Genomic DNA, 19,127 nt, shown 5'->3' with positions numbered 1-19,127 from the left:
TTAAAAAATGCCGAAGCAATTTCGTTTAAATTTTCGAACAATCAGGCACTCAACTACCTCGGCTAATACATCAAAAATTCCACGAAGTTCTTGCATAATAAAATGCTAAATTAATATATAAGCAAAAGCGGTTTCTATCTCGCAAGCAAGAATTTTGAATATGCATGTGTATGCGCGTATATATTACACGTAACAAAACGGAATCTAAGAAGCAATTTAACTGCATTAACATCGTTGCAACAATAACACACACACACGTTTCCCGCCAAGGGAGAAAGTTTTCATTAGCTACAGCTCAAAGAGACCTAAATCACACTTTAAACATCGCGCGTAACAACAGTGCGCTGAAAATATCCATGTTCTGTACGCCAGCCAGAATTACCATTTCCATTCGTTTTATTTGTATTCATTCGCATTTGTATCTCTCGCGAAAATTGCCATCGTTCCGTTTTACTTGCCGCGGATGCCTCAGCCACGTTAAACGTACACGCCGAGGATATATCGGCCATTACCAATTGCAACGATAACAGTGAACGCAGGACAAACCGTCGTCCCAAGACTTCCTCGAGAATGCCATTCTTGGGCATTTCAATTAACCCCGACTCCCTCGATCTAATCTCAAATTGACCCTTACCGGCACGCTACTGACGGTTAGCTGCAGACGCAAAAGGGGAGTGACAACTACACGAATACTATTTAACTCCTCCCTTTTAGCAACTTCGTGCAGGACATTGAATTCCTCGAATTTCTTTTTCCGAGCCTGATTTAATTGAGAGGCAAGACTCTAAGAAATCCTTGGAAGCTAACACTTGGCAAAATCACCCTAAATTGCAAATTGCGTCAACGTATAACGTTTTGGATCGTGTCATTAAGACGTAAAAATTCTCTCAAATTCGCCGTATTATTTCGCGTGGACTCCACAGCTATCTTTCAAGTATATAAAAATACTATAGCAAACAGTTAACAAATCCTGCAGATTAGGAGAATGTATTAAGTTATAATCTATGCTACACATATATGTTCAATGAGACAATTTGCAAAATATCCAGTCATAATGCGACAGCAGGAGACTGCCTGTACCCCATTGGCAACGTTATAAATAACCAACTAATGAGAATATTCTTAAAAGTCGCCGGCAGTGATTGACAACATTGGTGATTTTTATTGGCCGTATCTGGCAATTTTAATAATACAGAAAATTGATTGCGAAAAATATTACCTCAGCCGGGGTTTGAACCTGGACTTACCCTACACTCTAGGCGGGCATCTCAACCAATTCGACCACCGAGGCATATAAATAAGCCCTTCAAATAGTAAAGTGGACAAGCGAACAACGTGTACTCGCGATGAAAGCAGTGACAGTTACAGACACTCAACGATGAATTTTTCTTCATGACTCGAATACTTCAATATGCGATTCTCGTTCGACCGCACGATACATATTTTCACGTTTACCCAAACATTTGGTTTAATTCTTAATAAGTAAGTAGATTTTGTTTCCAATTCACGATTACTACTCGCACCCTCGGGCGACACCCGCCGGAGTAAACGCGTTGTGTACGACGATGGAATTTCTTATTTGGAGACAGATCAAACACCGAGAGCCATTCTATTAATATTGACCGGCCTATCCGACGGTATCCGACCAGACATTCGATCAACGGTATCTTCAAGTTAGAAGGAAGTTGCTGATTCTTATGACGTATATGGAACGAGTCATTGATCGGCGGGCGATCATTTAAGACTTTTTTAGGGAGACTTTTTGTAGTAGCGACCGAGCGCAAAGGATTGACAGGCCGATATTAACCACGTATCAATCGCTGTCAGCCGTCCGGTAATACCATTGAAAATTATTCAACTCTGAAAGGCTCTCGCAAAAAAATCCGATTATCCGACTATCAGTCATCTGATATTAATCACGATATTTTGAGTGAGAATTTTCAATTGAATGATATTTTCGATGCAAGCAATTATGAAAGATACTCAGGGATTACAAAAGTCCGAATCTGAATTTTTGTAATTTCAATTTACCATTTTGAATATTAGTCGTCACTTTGTTTTGTAATTCCACTATACAAGAAAGTATATAAAACTTCTTTAAAGAAACTAACGAGAATTCACAATAGCTGGTGATAGAAAGTGACGCAGAGGACAGCCATTTTGTCGAAAAATTTCAGCTAGATTTTCCTTGGTCTTCAGGGGCAAAGAGACCGTTCGATAGAAGTGTCATTGCAGTCTTCGTATTGTGCAGAGTTCATTTTATTATATTTGTATGCAAGAGAGAAAGACGCGTACATAAAGTACGAGAGCGTAAATGATTCGATGGCAAAATGTTTGTTAAGAGATTTACAGCGAAAGAAAAAATAAATGCAGAAAGATGATTAATGCGTAATATAGAATTCATTAACCCTTCGGTCGTCGCTAGTCGACGTATGGGATCTTGAAAGACTCCAATAGAAAAGTTAACTTATCTCTTACGATACCGAGTGTTAAAATATTTTCTTTGTTTAAGTTTTTTTTAAGTTTCTTTATTTCCAGGCACTTAGAATGTCACAAGTAATTTTATTTTTGTAAATAATACTTATTTTAAAGATTTCCGCGCGACGATTGTGCGGTTAAAAGATAAAGTTTATGCCGAGAGCTTTCATCGGTAAATTAAAAAGACATCGATGCAAGGAATCGAGTTCAAATTCGCTAAAAATTACTGCATAAATTTCATTCTTATTTAAGAAAAAAAAAAGGAAAGCGGAAAAGCCTTGAAGTACAGAGTTTCGAAGGTACAAATACAGACGCCACTTTATTGAAACTTGTTTTTCAAAAGTATCAATAAAAAGAGGATAACGTAACGCACAGCGTACATATACGATGCATTGATTAACAAACGTAGTAATTCATTGCCATTGGTGCAAGGATGACAGTCCTTTAATATGCCTGGTGTCTTGCTTTGCACAATATATGACTCGCCCTTTGACCTTCTATTCACGTAATTAGCTTTCAGGAATATTCTCTCTCTCTCTCTCTTTCCCTCTCCGTTTTCTCCTTTTCCTTCACATACACTATCTCTTTCTCTCTTCCACTCCTACTTTCTCGCTACGTATATTTCTGAATATTATACCGTGAATAATATAAAACTATGCGATACTTTAGGACTCAGGTGTTGCATTTGTACTGCATTAAATTTCTATTATGTTATGTATCAAATAAGCTTAGCCCAGGGGAAAGTTAAATTAAAGTTAAATTACGGTTACAGGCCGTAAACTAAAAAATATCCATACAAAAGGCGTGTAGAAAATTCCACGAGAATAATGTAGAATAATAAACAACCGAAAAATGGCAATTAAAACGGCAATTCCTTTCTTCGTTACATCTCTACTGATCGTGCAATTAGAAAGAGAGAAAAAGAAAGAGAAACAAAGAAAAAAAATTATTTAACCTAAGGAAAATTAATTAATAACGGCACATCTATAAAATTTGACATTTTCCTTTGTTGCTCGTAGAACGGCAATGTGTTTTAGAGCATAGTTCTCCGATGGTCAAAGGTAATTGGACAACGAGGCCGAGTAAAAAGAAGCGAGTTCTTCGCGAAATTACCCTATATGCAAAGTTGACTTTAGTATTTCTTTGACGTCGAGGCGAACGTAGGCTGAATACAACATATAGGCGATGTTTGTTGAAAAATTGTGCGCTCAGTTAAAGGACCATCTAAAGATATTTGAGATAAAGTTCGGGGAAAAAGGGCACAAAATAACCAATAAGGTGAAATTTCTTTCAGGACGAATAAAAAAAGAGCCTCGCATCCCGAATAAGTAAATAACAACTATACACGAGTTAGCCCAAGAGTCACATGTATTCCCTCGACTCGTAAATTTCTTAGAATCTCGTAACAATTGAACAACAGAAATTGGTTTATACGTGACCCAGCAGTTTATATACGTAAAATTTGAAAAAAAAGGTTCGCATTCTCATCGTTAAGGTAGTTGTTTCGCGGCAGTAATGCTCAAAAGTTTATTCCAGACAGGAACAATTATTACAATATATCTCGATGCAATATTGTTCTACAGAATACACTTACGATTAATAGATAATATAAAATAGATTCGAAAGATTATAGTTTGAGGCGCTACTGCCACATCTCTCACACTACACTCATGTCTACTACACAATTCTTCCCATTTTTCAGTTTTAACCGTTTATATTGTTGAAACGAAACGGTCAATAATTTTGATGTTTTTTCCCAGTTATTCGTTCTATTTTACTTTACAACATATTTGTTTCCCATACGAATCTTACTCACCGTTAAGCTTAAAGAAAATAAAATGTGCCATTATTTGCATTTGCAAACGCAAATATTAATATTTTAACACATAACAATGTGTATAAATAATATTTCACGTGTAATAATATTACAACGAATTATATTGTTACGCGTGATAGTATTTTTAACGTAATATTTCGTGTAACGTAGCAAACTTTAACATTTCTTTTTTTAGAACTTTGAGACGGTTAATTTTAATTTAATTATTTTGCACGTATTAATGTAAAGAATAAACTGCAAAAAAATTGAGACAACTCTCACATAAATGATTTTACGAAATAACTACCTTAATGAGACTAAAACGAGAAATAATAGCTTCCCGGAAGAAGCAAATACGCGTGTTCATTTTCGATTAACAGCGACATGTTGCCATAAGAAACAATCCTTCGGTCGGGACACACATGGCTGTGATAATAATGATCAATCTAAAAAATGTACGACTACGTTTCTGCCTTATGCGTGTTGCATAAAAACCATCTCGCGAAACACTCGAGGCATTAAACATAATACTTACGGAAAGAGAATCGACCCACTTGTGACGACAAGATGAAACTGAAATTGCGGGAAATAAAAAGAGAAGTGCCGCCGGAGAAAAATGTGAGAATTTCCAGAGTAGCGCAGCTACCACGTACTGCAAAAAGAGCGAGACGAAAAGAAAGGAGCAAATGCTGTACACGACAAGAAAAACAACGTTTTAACTATACTCGGTTGTTTCACTTTCGCGCACTCGTGCTTATTTTCCAAGCGCGAACAAGCGCATAGAGATTTTACTGAAAAAAAAAAAAGGAAAAATTCTAAAAGCTCGAAGGATAATCATTTGACTGATTGATTGTAAAGGATCGATATTACCGCGTCACCCGCAAAGTCGCCACTTCCGCTCAGTGCCGCCATTAGCACAACTCTCGAGATGTCATCGTTTAGCCTACATCTAAAAGAGCGCGAGTCGATTCACCGACCCGCGGCTTTCAGCGTGCGCCAGCCGCATGCAACAAAAGCGAGTCGCACTTGGACGCAACAAAGTCTCCCCGCGGCTGATGCGCCGATCGCAAATGTCAAACAAGAAAAATGCCGGACTCGGCTCAAAGTGGGTCGTGTCGACAAAGAAAAGCGAGGCGAGGCGAGGCCTCCCGCACGTTTTTCCGATAGCTTTTATCCGCGCGCAGTTATGCCGGCTGGTTTCGTCTCCGGCGCGTTGCGGAGGCGCGCCATTTGGTATTCAGGCCTCGACGTCCGCCCGATATAATATGCCAAACGTAGCGCGCCGTCCTGAGACGAAGGGGCCGAATAATGTCCGTCCGAGCGGTAGACGATACTCGCGAGCTATCGGTGTTCGCCTACGCGCGAATCAGCGCGACTAATCGCTCCTGGTAATCTCGATGACGGCGACAAGCTTCTTCTCGCGGAACAACGGAGGAAGGAAACGTTGATCGCGCCGCCGCGATAATGGGTGACGGACCGTCTGGTTTTCGAGGAATCCTCCTTTCCTTTTTGGACACATCCTCGAATGTCTCCGGACACGTTCTCGCAGACGTTTCAAATTTCTCCTTTTTCAAGCCCCGAGCTTGGACCGCGATTAAAGACTCTGCGGTGCGCGCGCGGCCGGGCGAAATTGATGTTTCTCACTGAACGGGCATGTATGTTCTAGGCACGTCTTCGACGGGAGAAACGAAATTGAGTTTCATACATAGGTATAATGGGCGCATCGATGGTAAGTCTTTAAATAGGCAGTGTCCAAAGTACCTGCGGCTACCTAAATGTGATGTGTTACACTTATTGTTAGAGTTATACATAGATGACTAGCGATGTGAACGACTGATTTGTTCCATGTGATGATAGAGCAGAACACTAGAGAGCAACATTATTCTTCGCGTTTGCAAGTGTCGACATTGTATTGTTATCTGTTTGTTTTTCCGTAGAGGCTTCACGTGGCCGGCTAAGCATGACGCGTTTACAATTTCGTCTACACGACGAATGTCTACATATACATATTAAAGAAGCAATTGGCTGTCGTTACAAATGGCCAAGCGCAACTGTGTGACAAAAACGTAATTATTTACAACTGCCAAATCTCCGTAATAAATTTTTTTTCGCTCCATTCAGCTGGACTCAGACCAAGCGAACGAGCGCGAACAAACCTGAACAAATGACTTGTTTCAATATGTACAAATCAGTATGTCCGTAACAGGGTTGGCAAGTGACTCATTACTTGTAACGAAATTACAGTAACGGTTTCTTTCTTTTTTGTATTTTTTGGTAACTCTAACTTAACTTCGTTACTTTCTCTCCGTCTGTAACTGTAGCTTAACTCAGTTACCTTTTTTCGATAACTAGTGACTAATTTAACATATAGTTACTTTATATGTATTGTAAACCTCCACAGATCGCATTTGGCCTTGCATTTGCGCATAAACACCTTTATCGACGCTTAACAATTCACATGCAAATTTGATAGTTTTATTTTCATTGCAGGAAAGCAATTGCAATGTAACGATTCGTTACTTTTTAAGTGACTGTAACTGTTACGCGTTACTTTCCAGAATTGGTAACCCGTAACCAGTTTCATTTTTAGCGAAAAAAAAACTGTAACTAGATACTTTTATAAAGCGACTTTCCCATCCCTGGTCTGTATTTCGCAGTGTAGCTCGCATTCATCGAAGCAGGTTGTTCATTCGTGCTTGTTCAGGCTCGTTTACTTGATCTAAATGCAGCTTTAAATATACACTCTAGAGCTTCATTTCAATAATAATCGAAAGTCCATTTAGATGCTTTTTCATCATTGCTGTCATTATCTACATTGAAAATTTACATTTAAACCTTCATGGACTTTTGCAAACAAATACGAACACGAAATCACTTCTTCCTTGGACCTTTCGCAAATGTATTTTGAGCTTTCTTAGAGAATGAATTTTTCTTTTCAAATTTATTGTTGTATATTATTGGAGAAAACTGCATCCGAGACATTCCAATATTATTCTGAATAACTGTTCGTATGCGACAGACATAAAATGGCGCCCTCGGTCGTAACTTGTTGCGGGTTATGTATCCCTTCGCACATAAAACACATGCCGCATTTGACATGCTTGTAGTGAGTAAAAGAGTGCCATAAATAGGGATATACCTTGTACGCCAACTTACCAACATGAAGCTTAGAGTGACACGAATAGATTTCACCATTTATGTGCAACATACCTAGTTTCCGTAAGAAATCCATAAAAATCCTAATCTAATTGAAGTCAACATATAAAATGAAGAGATAACATTCTAATCCGAATTACATACTGCATTTCAAATGTGCTACACACACACACAACAAATGCGTACACATATTATTTCTTTCCGAGTTTTAAAGAAATAAATATTTAAATCGTTTGTTCATTGAAACCCAAGATAGACTTGCTAGACTAGAACGTTTAGTTCGAATGTCTTTTCTCCAAGTTCTTCATTCGCTGACTAATCTGTTGCGGTTCCAGGGTTTTTTTTTTATGAATCTCTGTAAAATATCTGCTGAATTTGATATGGAGATGGAAGATCCTGTAAAATAAAACCCATTCGACGAACGAAGCAAAGACTTCCAGGTCAGTGCAAGGATGATGAAAAGGACTGGCTTTATTACGGTCTCACGATGAGCAGGTTTTAATAAATTACAGGATTTACAAAGACCAGCTTTTTCTGAATAAAATCTCTACATGTGTACCATACCGAAAGTTTTTCTTAAAACCAACTCGCAACCTGGAATCTATCCAGTTCAGAACATCGCCAAGCGGCGTTTTAATGAGAGAACAGAAAAGAAATAGGAAGACTGCCTTTCTTCGATGCACTTTTTCGATCACGTGTTGCTATATCACAATTTAAAAGATCACAAATCGCAATTCTACAGTCGATTAATCTAAAAGAGTAATTTATCAAAGACGAAATCTTATAAATAATAAATGAAGAGTACGAAAAGAATGAATTAGTCCAACGAATTTTCGCTAATGGCGGCTACGAAATCACAATACCGGCTTAGATTCCAGAAATTCAATTTACTTACAATTGTTAATGCTTTATCACTTCTCGCTGAAGAAGAAATGCACCCTTCCTTTCGCTTTTATCCGTACTATGTGTTTTTATGTCGCCAACTTTGAGCAACATTCGTCGCAAGTACAAAAGACTTTCCGAAGACTGCGAACTTTGTTCCGAAGAACCTGGGCACTTTGCGACAGGACGATAGAGACTCTTTAAATGAAACTTACAAAGCAACTCGAGGGAGAAGCAAGTAAGCGTCCCAGAAAAACGTTAATTTACTGAAATCTACGACAGCCGACGCCGGAGTATCTCGGTCTATATCGATTTCGGAGATTCGAGGAGGAATACGACTCGAGTACGAGCATTAAGCCCGCCATGTGAAATTCTTCATTCGGTTTTCACGGTGCAATACGGTATTATGTGCGGCATCAGACAGTGTCTGGGTACGAGAACGTACGAGAAAGACCCTAGAAGCCGTTTGCGGTAGATGGGTACAAGACGTGTACCCACGCTGCAACCTGCTCCGGTACAGCATCATAAATACATTACGTTAACCATCTTGCGTATCTATTCGTACAATCTTATTTACTCCTTCCCATCTCTCACGCCGCATCTCGATAATGTCGTAAGAGGAAATGGTATAAAATGCACATCTTGCAACGCGCGTTAATTTCAGGCTCGCTGGTCCTCTAGAAATTCCCGCCCTCGCGTGTATCATTTAAGAAGCCCCCCCCTGTCGCTTTACCTCTACGTTGTAATCTGCGGCTTTTATCCTTACGCTCGAGCGTACCTCGTAATTCGTACCACTTTTGCGCCGCCTCGTTGGCGCATATTTCTCTCAAAAAGGATATTAGGCGCAGCATCCACCTCGCTTACACAGCGTATGGTAAGATACGCAGATAACAATATTGTATTATTATACTAGGCACAGGCGCAAAAGGCAAGCTCATAATGTTAGCTTACAAAGTAATTTTGCGCTCAGATGATACTTCCGACTGCTACAGCTATTGTCTAACGCGCGTGACGTATTTAGCGGGTTGGTAAGCAAGAATTTGTTGCGCAACTGTCACGAGTTCAACATTGACGAGACGCATCATGGCCGAATGTCTCGTGCGGAGATAGAAATCCTTCGCTACTCGGAAGGGCGAGAGAACATACGTACTATCTGAGTACCTATGTACTTCCGACTGTATGTCATCGCATACGCAGATGCTCCATCGATGCCGTGTAGAAGTACATAACGTATCTTAGCCAGGACTTTCAAACAGATATAGAGCAGGAAATGTGTCTCGGAGGAAATTTTCAATTTTCTTCTCCTACGTTAGCTTAAAGAAGTAATCATTGTCACGTTTGAACCTTCCTTTTCTCGCAGTACCGCTCGGTAATAAAGATTTCTCGAACTACGACGCTACCGCAAAGATATATAACGATCACCTTGCTTCTCCGCTCGGTCATTTCGCTGCCCCGAGTTATTTTTTTCTCGCTGTCCAATTCTTTTCCCCGTCTCTTTGCAGATCCCTCGCCTCCGTGGGTAACGTTTCTCATTCGTGACACTTCGCTCTTGGTGCCCTATCAGGGATTATTTTGTTACCGGTAGTGCTGGGGCGTTCCTCATACGCAACTTTTTCACTAACCACGAAGTACAGAAAAATTGCCATTACGACCATAATAAATTAAATCTCGCGGTTATTCACATTCTCCTTTTCCATCCCGATAATAATTGCGCCCCGATAATATCGAGGCTCCCCGCCCTTCTGCGAAGCATCCCTAATTGTGTCACGTATCAAATCGGAAACTTTTACGTACCCAACGACGATAACTCCGCTATTCGTAATTACGTTACACCGCTGTATTCACGGTGTCGAGGTGAGAGCCCCAGACAAGACATTATAGCGGGATTATCTAATTTCTAATCGCGAGTGACTACAAGTCAATCTTATTATAACGCTCTAGCGAGGCGCTTCATGCTCGGCGATAGTATCGAACGTACGTGTTAAAACTGACGTGAGAATCGAAGAGCTACATTAAAGGCCAAGCACGCAGCACGAATACGACGCTTTTAAATTTTATCTCTCCGCGAACTTTGCGGCACCAGAGCCGCGTCCCCGGGCGTACTCGTAATGCTGGAAATTTGTAATTATAACATTTCCAACTCGTCAGTTGTGTTCTACGAATACTTTTACGAGAGGGATCGAATGCCTCAAGCTCTATATATTTCATTATTCGACGAATTCTCGATAACAGCAACAGTAATGAAATATGTGGCAACGATGTTCATATGAGACATAAAAATAATAATAAAGCCATGCTTGCGTAATAAATATTTGATCTGCGATTAGATATAAACAATCTCTATATTTTGTTCCGAGGGGGAAACCGCTGAGGGCACTGTGGTGTACAGATTTGCGGCGTTACTGGGCATTACTAGGCATTTTTGGGCACTAGGCCTCGCTGGGGCGTCATAAAGATGAAATAAGATCAGATAAATAAGATAAAATAAGATAATAAGATGAAGTAATGCCCACTGGGCACTGGTGGGCAATGGTGTACAAGATTTCGGTCAGCGGTTTCCCACCTCGATTTTTCTTTTTTTTTTCTCCGTCTCTCTTTTCCTCCTCTTCGCGGTTCCTTGTGCGCGAACTTTCATAATAAGAATTCACGTAGACATAAAAAAAACGGCCATCGACATCGTCTCTCGATTCCTATCGAACTCCCGTCGAGAACAAGGATCTCCCGCGCTTTTTAAGCGGCTGAAGAGGGACAAAAAGCTAGCGTACCCCTGGACGGTGCATCACGGGGCGCGCAAAAAGGCGGTCTGTCGAGTCGCAGGAAAAAAAAAACAAAAACGATCCCGGAGTAATTTCCGACTGCCGTTTACGCACGGGGTCAGACCGAGCGTGTCGCGCCACGCCGGGGACGACTAGGGTCGAGAATAAGACGAGATCGGCTCGATGTCGAGGGTAAAAATTGAGATTTCGCGGGCGAAAGTACGGGGCTGCCGACGTATTGATTCTCGGTCGGTGGTGAGAGAGGCAGCCAGCGCGCCTGTGCCCGGCAGCCGTTCATTCGTTCGCGTACACCAGCGAGCGAGGGCGAGAGCGGGAGCGAGAGGGTAACAGGCGGATTCGGGGTGGGAATGCTGGTGCGAGAGCGAGAGACCGAGATCCACACAGCCGCACTCGTCGTTCCCCGTGGATCCTGCCACCGAGCCGCTGCTTCCGAGTCCAGTCTTCCCCTAGGCACTCGGCAGGCCGGTACCTGTTTCTCGAAGCCGACACACGCGCTCCGTCGTTCTCGCGCGCGCACATACACGAGCATACACCCCTTGCGTACGTCACTCGCCCTCGTATATAGACACATATATGCTCCTCTCACGGTTCAGCCACTCACCCTTGCGAAACGGCGTCGCGTACTCGCGTACGGACACGTGTGCCTAAGTGTGCGCACACGTACAAGTGATACGTGCATACAGATACCCATTTTTCCTCAAATCCCACATACACACGCACGCGCGCACACCATACACACACACACACAGATACACCACACGTACACTCGCTCGCACACGTACACGTACACACATACACACAAGTCGCATCAGCAGTCGCGTAATCAACGCGATACGTGCCGCGGTGTGTGCACGCGAGCTAGAAGGCAACGAAAGTCGGGGGAAAGAGCGCCGAAAACCGCGGGTTTAGGTGGTGCATACGCACATCAGCGTGGCTCACATGTCGCCCGCCCACACTGTGTACGCGCGCACGCGAGACATCAACGAGTCATGCACCCTTAACGAGCGGTCGCCGTCATCGTTGACCGTCGATCACGCGTGCCGATCCGCGTGGGTGCGGATCCCTCGCGCAGCCTAAACGATCGCCGTCGTCCGCCCGATCGCCCGAAGGGCCCTTCGATTCGCCGTGGATACACCTTCGCGTGGAAAGATCGGCCCGATCACACGAACGGAGGGGGGGATAACGATTATTGGGACACGCTCCGGGTCCCGGAGCGCCACTTGGAGGAGTAAACTTTCGAGACGCCGAGGTGTCTTCGGGCGAAGTAACCCCGTAGCGTCGAAACAGCGCGTCAACGAGATCGTTTCAACGAGAGGACGAAACCAGAGCCTAAGAGAGAAGGATCGCGAGGATCAGCAACAATCCACTTTGCCGTCAACGGGTCATGCACCTCGGTCGAGAGGGTGACGACGAACTTGCGAGAGCGAGCTCGGTTCGACACGGCGACCTCGCTTGCCGTGGCCTGGAGACAAGTTCTGGACCTGTAGTAGCAGCCTAAATAACCAGTGATCTTCCTACGAATATATAGACAGAGAGAGAGATATATATATATACATTAATACATATTGCACATACTTGACCGTCGCACGCGCGTCTATTTTTGTTGTCACCATCGCGCGCCGCGCAAGAAAGCGGTTTGAAGAACGAAGAGATATCGAAGAGTTCCAAAATATCACTTGTTAACGAACACGAGATCACCTGCACCGAGGAAGAGAGCGAGAGAGAGAGAGAGAGGGAGAGAAAAGTAATATTTCTATACACATAAGAAAAGAGCGTACATATCTTAACGACGTTGACGATTCATAGTATATTTTGGTCATACGGAAAGCCGGAACGAAAAGTCAATGGAGAGGAGCGGAGAGGAGATGAAGATATAACCGACAAAACAATCGTGACAGGCACAATAATAAACGACCTTAAAAACAGCATCTAGCATAATTATCGGTAGATTAAACAAAAATTCTAGTGCGATAAGACTATAGAGACGGGGTCCCGGTGGGTTCGTACCGTTAAAATTTTGTATGCCGGCGGTGTATTATCGACGAGGAAGCATGTACGAGGGTGGCATGGCTGGTGAACGACAGGTATGTTCCCGCAATGTAACGATCCGCTCATGTACCGAGATTATCAAAAGTTTCATCATATTGACCCCATCGGAAAAGAAATTTCCAAAGGTTGCCGGTGCCTCGTTTATGGATTACTAGTATACTACGTTTCACTAAACACTGACGAATATCGCGTACATGTAATAAACGTGTGCCGCATGACGAAAGTGCGTCTTCGTGGGCGCATTAGAGTTCTTCTTATTCCGCATTTCGAGGGTTGCACTTGACATTTTAAGTCCAGTTCACGTCTTAGCTTACGTAACATATACAAATGTATTAGAACGCAAGTTTCTTGTATGTTTAATGAATTTGGCCATTCAAAAAAACTTCTAGATGTCCCTTCAGAATAGGGTAAGCTCGGAAAAGCTTCAGGAAAATGTCGAATCTTCTTAGGAACCGGGAGCAACGTCATAAAGCTCCGTCGAGAGGGTTACCGTTTATCGCGTCAGTTATAACTTAAAGCTGATTTGAAATTCTTTGTTCCGCCGTGGAAATATAAAAAGAAGAAAATTAATGAACGTCTAGGAAGCCTCGGCCGAAAGATATAAAACTGTAATTCACATTTTAAGTGCATACTTTCTTGATTACGTTTTTCTTAAATTATTTCAACCGCGCAACATTCATCGTCCCTAATTGTAAGACAATCGCTAATAAGTAAAAGGCACATTTAGAATGTTAATAGATAAACGTATGGTTGGAATAGTTACAGCACGTTTGATGGAAGACATAAGATATTTATGTTAATTGCGTTTTAATCTTAAAAATATTAACCAAAAATATGTTTAAACCGTTCTAAATCCAGGGACCAACCACACATTTGTACGTTAACACGCATTTATATTTTCATGGGTATACATATACATTATTCCTGCGAGATATTACCCTGAGAAAGACTTGGCCGTAAAGGTTAAACTCATGTTAGAAGGATTCTTCGTTTTTCTATAGGAGAAAATTTCACAAGAATAATATGCTAACAAGCCAATGAATAATTATATCTCCTTCCGCGGTGCTAATGCAATTTGCATAGAAAGGTACAAAGTTTAAACGAACAAATAAATTATATTTTACTTCTTCATTTCCGCGATGTGTCTACAGATAGCGCGAAATAAATGTTCATTCTATGAAACATTTCGGCAACGTTCTAGCTCGGTTTTTACACTGGTCGTGAATGTTTTTCATTGATTTTAAAACATTCCTATTTCTGAAAATTTTGTCAATGTATTATACGAATTTGATTTTTTTTTATTAAAAACTTTTTCCATTAAAAACGCCATCTAATCATAACTCTGCTTCTTTTAAGTGCACATTATCGTGAATGATTCATTCGATAAATATTACTTAAAGGTAGAGAACCATTATGAAGGAGGGATAAAGACCATTAATCAGTATCAAGTATAACCGCGATTGTTTTAAGAATGGAAGACTCTATAAGAATATAGTAAAATCAACTTGAACAAGATCATGTGGTTAAAAGATAGGGTGTAAGGTGAAATTTCCACCATAAATCCTGATAGACTTTTTCCATATGGAAAGAACAGATCGTTGCATCTCAAAGTGTTTGCGGTGAGATGGATTCGCGTTGCAATCGATTTTTCCCGGGGCTACCGATATTTACGGCGGGCGCATTTATCTCTTACACAAAATATAGTCGTTGTATGCGTGGAATCGAAGAACGGAAGGGAAGAATTCGTGCGATTAAAATTGTACCTACTACGGTAGCAAGTGTAATTGAGCTTCGCGAAATCTAAATTGAAATGGATGGGCGGAAGTTAGACGAGCGCAAGAAACGTCGAAAGAAAATTGGATGCCAAATTGAAGCGAAATAACGTTCTCGTAAATTCTCAGAAAGCATTCCAAATTCTCGTGTCTATTTACACCTGTAACAATTTGCGATAATTTCTTGTAACTGCGGATGTTTCGCGGTGCGTACAATCCATCGCAGTTATTAGTTTTTCGCAAGAAGTCGCATCCTTCGTCCCAGAAAAGCCTCATCGGCGTATTACATGCTCCGAAATTTGTTTAGGAAGACCGCGACAATTGGTTATTCGCTTATTTTAAATAAGAATTCTTTCAAGTGGAGAGGAGGCTCTTCTATCTCCTATTTCGTACACGCGAAACGCTACCTAAACTCTTAAAGTTTCTCATATTAGGGAGAACTCCCGGAGGAAATTACGCTTGCAGCGTGATTCCGTATAGTATAAATGGTGAATTAAGCAAAAATTTTCAGCTCGATTTACCGACAAAGTCGAAAATTGCCCGTTAAAACAAAAAGCTTGAAACAATGTTTTAATAATCCCAGCAAAATCTTCTGATATTCAGCGACTCTGAACAAATTTTTACGTATTTCAGAAATTATAACAATATATTATACGTTAAAAGAATTTATGTAACATTGTATTCAAAATGTAATTAACAAAGGGCAAATTGCTTTTTCGACAATTAATTTTGTTAATAAAAGTTACATTACTTTATAATAGATAGTTGTAATAAAGGCATAATAATGCATTAAAATGCATAAAATGATTTATATATTTCATACAAATTAATTTCAACGATCAAATTATTTTTTCCGTCATGTTAATTATCCGCGTTTGAAAATATGCGTTGCGTTACTGACACGGGTATTAATAAAGTCGTGAAGCGTCGGAAATAAAACCGTGTGACTTATCCGGAAAGCTCATCTACGTGCTTTATAATTTAAAGTCACGCAAGTCTATTAACACTTGTGTCAAGCTCACACGCTGCACGTGTCAATCTAATCTTTTCGCGATGATCGCGATACAAGTTCGTATTTGCGTGATTCAACGACAGCGTTTATTTACGAATATAGTAAATTTTACTGTTACAAACGACTTACGTAAAATATTATATGTAATTAACCGTGCATTCTATTTCCCTCGTAGTATAGAAATCCGGCTTGCGTTACGCTCGCGTAGTCCATCGGAAACGAATTACGAAGGGAGATTTATGCGTCATTCGCACAACAGTAAAACAGTGGAACGAGAAGTTCGTTTTTCTATCGCGACAAAGCTCGCGGTCTTGAATAATTTTCAACGATTAAAAGCACGTTATTTGCGAAACGAATTTCTGCCACTTGCCACAAACACGTTGCGCTTTATCTAATTTGATATACTCATTTAAAAACAGTGCCCAGACTAAACGTTGTACCGACGAAGGCATCTTCAATAATCGCAACAAATTTATTCAAATGAATTGCAAACTTAATTACAAAAAATAATTACAAAATTTCAAGAAAGGTTATTTTGAGGCAAAGTTATTTAATATATTTAACTACCGAGTTAAAAATAAGCACCTCGCAGCTTAATACATTGCACTTTACAGTATAGAGATTGTATTGTAGTTATCCACTTTGTTACTGTATAGAAAAAAAGGGGGGATTTAGCGGGGTCTGCTTAATTCTAGAGTAAACATCATATAATGAAAATACTTTTTAATCGAATGGCCTTCAACAACGGTTTCGAGGGAGGAAAGAAATCTCGTGGCATATCTATGGAATCTGAAATCCAATCACGAATAAACGGATTACCAGGGCCTGCTCTATCTTTATTTATATAACAACATCGTTAATCGTCTTCGGGATGGGTTGTATGAAGAGGGCTTTCATAAAATTAATGTATTCAATTATGATGAGAAAATCAGACAGCACGTACCTTTTGAGAATGTATAATATTTATAAAGCTTTGTTTGAGATGCAGAGTATCTGCGATTTAGGAAATATTGGAAAAATGAATATTAATTTTAAAGCGATATCAGACAGGCAAGCCGTCAACTGTTAATTTTATAGATTACAGATAAATGTACACTATTTAAAAGGAAACTAGCGTGAGAAAAACATCCACGTGCATAACGGCAGAAAAAATATATGAAGCAAAGTATACTCGTTATAAGGGGTTTGTTTTCTGTTCCTGCACTGGTGAACTAGTGCAGTAAGCTAGAATGAGAAAAAATATGCTTGTCTTACTCCAATTTATTGCACTAGTTCACTAGTGTAGGAACAGAAAACAAGCCTATGCATTCGCCAGTCTAGTCGAGTTAACGCGTCACGTTATGACGCATGTAAATTTTCTATGGCGATCCATCGAGTTCATTCGACGAGCTGACTTCGTATCGCTGGAGCTAATGCTTTTGTCATAATTAATTATAGCTATAAGCATCGCCTCGAGACAAGCGCGCATCCCACTGGCAAGTAAATACTCCTGTACGAGATTACAAAAGGTTGCGACTGTCAAAAGAGATCCGCGAGACGAGTTGCTACGAGGCATGGATTTAAATAACAACCATAATTATCAATGCCAGTATCTCAGTAATAATAATTAACAATTATTTAAGTAAAATTTCTAAGCCTCAGGAGACGAACGAAAACGCAAAAAACGACTTAAATCTAACGGATTGGTCGCCCTTTCTCGAATTCGACTGACCTCGATATGCACGTTACGGTGTTACTTTGGAAATAGAAACGATGAACTGTAGTACAATGGCCGTTGGACAACTGTAACTGAATTCTCCAAATTAGTGCCGCTCTTTGTTCGCGACTCGTTTGTAACGGCTGGATGTTATGCGCATACTTGGCGGATCAATTAGCGGACCCGCATCGTGAAGCAAATTGGTATGCGATAACCCGTTTCCATCGGTTTCCTAACTTTCGTTCGGCGGTACCGAAATTTCTCTACATCAACAGAGCTGTCGGCTAATCCCGTATATAAATCCTCGGATATTTGTGTTTTCTCCTTCAATCTTTCCGCCCACAAATCAAAGTAGAATTTTCATTTATACTCTTCAGTGGCCCGGACTTCTCCATTCTATCGACGTAATCTCCCTCTTCTGTCATGACGGGAAATTGGATCGAACTGATCGCGATTGGTTGAGAACCACCACATGCCTTTCGCTGTCATTTCGTTTGGTGCTTATTCGGCAGTGAATCGAGATTTTCGCGAAAGAATAAAATACGCCCCGCCTGTATATTGTCGACTATTGGCAGTGACTGCCGACTAGTATAGTAAAATCAGTGTTTCCGAAATTCTTAACTTTGCGTTTGCGCACTGACTTGGGGACGAAAAATTGGCACGTTTGCCTTTGAAAAATCTTTTTGCACAGATTGCGCGACGTCAGCGCAATCATGTCGCTATTTGCCGTCGCGTTATTTTTAGTAGATTGAACATTTTAGGAAATATCTGGTTTAAAGTCATCGTTTACAAATGCTTTTAAACGTGCGCTTTGCCGCAAGACGAAAAAAAATATTGAAAAAAAATATACAAAATGCCAGATTTCGCAAAGAGGAAGTTGATCGAAGCAAAGAAAGAGTCCTGGCTGCCATAGATAAATAAAAAATGAAAATCGTATCCTGTAGGACGACGTGAGCCAGGGAAGAAATGGCGAAATGAGAAAACTCGAGGAAAGACGACCGTAGACGGAGTGAAAGCTCATGCATCTTTTATAAAGGTGCGGAGAGACTTAGTAACTACGCCGCAAGTGAGTAATCGCATGTATGCTATTCTCTCTGCGAAGGAGAAAAGAAAAGCGAAACATAGCCGAAAGCGTAGAGAAAAGTGTAAAAAAAATAATGAGTCGAAATTAGATAAGAAAACTTGAATTCGAGTATCCATAATGAGAATTTTAAATCCCCTGATTAACGCGGCTGCTGACCTTCCTCAGGATAGACTTTGCGAAGGAAAAGTCAAGAGAATTCATAAAATTATGCTTAAGTCTTAAAATCAGTCAAATCTACACGTCGAATCTTATTCCTGCTCTTTCAACGCTTTAATTAAATTTATCCGCGAGAAGCTTCTCTCTCTCTCTCTCTCTCTCTCTTTTATGCCGCACATTCGTTTAGGTTGGATGTTCTTTACGGATTACAAAATACTTTTTTGAGAGAAAAAACCTCGCAAATATATA

The 19,127-nt window shown here is 40.6% G+C and overlaps 1 protein-coding gene across 4 annotated transcripts in view; it reads left to right on the top strand.

Moving 5' to 3' along the window:
• Window positions 1-19,127, top strand: part of LOC105560639 (alpha-catulin) — a 44,751-nt gene that overhangs the window by 3,832 nt on the left and 21,792 nt on the right. Inside the window, exons 2-4 of one of the 4 annotated variants that reach the window (XR_001008848.1) lie at window positions 5,961-6,023; window positions 6,234-6,360; window positions 7,786-8,886. The exons of 1 other annotated variant lie outside the window; for it this stretch is intronic. Coding sequence is in view for 1 of the 3 variants with exons in the window: in XM_012009916.1 (XP_011865306.1) it covers window positions 13,131-13,193 (63 nt within the window). In the remaining 2 variants the exon portion in view is untranslated. Of the gene's footprint in view, window positions 1-5,960; window positions 6,024-6,231; window positions 6,361-7,785; window positions 8,887-11,489; window positions 13,194-19,127 lie in introns of those variants that run through there. 2 more of the 4 variants (XR_001008847.1, XM_012009916.1) reach the window with 2 other exon arrangements.

Source organism: Vollenhovia emeryi, unplaced genomic scaffold (assembly GCF_000949405.1).
Source record: "Vollenhovia emeryi isolate VEMERY1.0 unplaced genomic scaffold, V.emery_V1.0 DF939225.1, whole genome shotgun sequence".
NCBI lineage: Eukaryota > Metazoa > Arthropoda > Insecta > Hymenoptera > Formicidae > Vollenhovia > Vollenhovia emeryi.
Note: the sequence above shows the minus strand (reverse complement) of the source record. Positions and strands in the feature narration are given on the sequence as shown.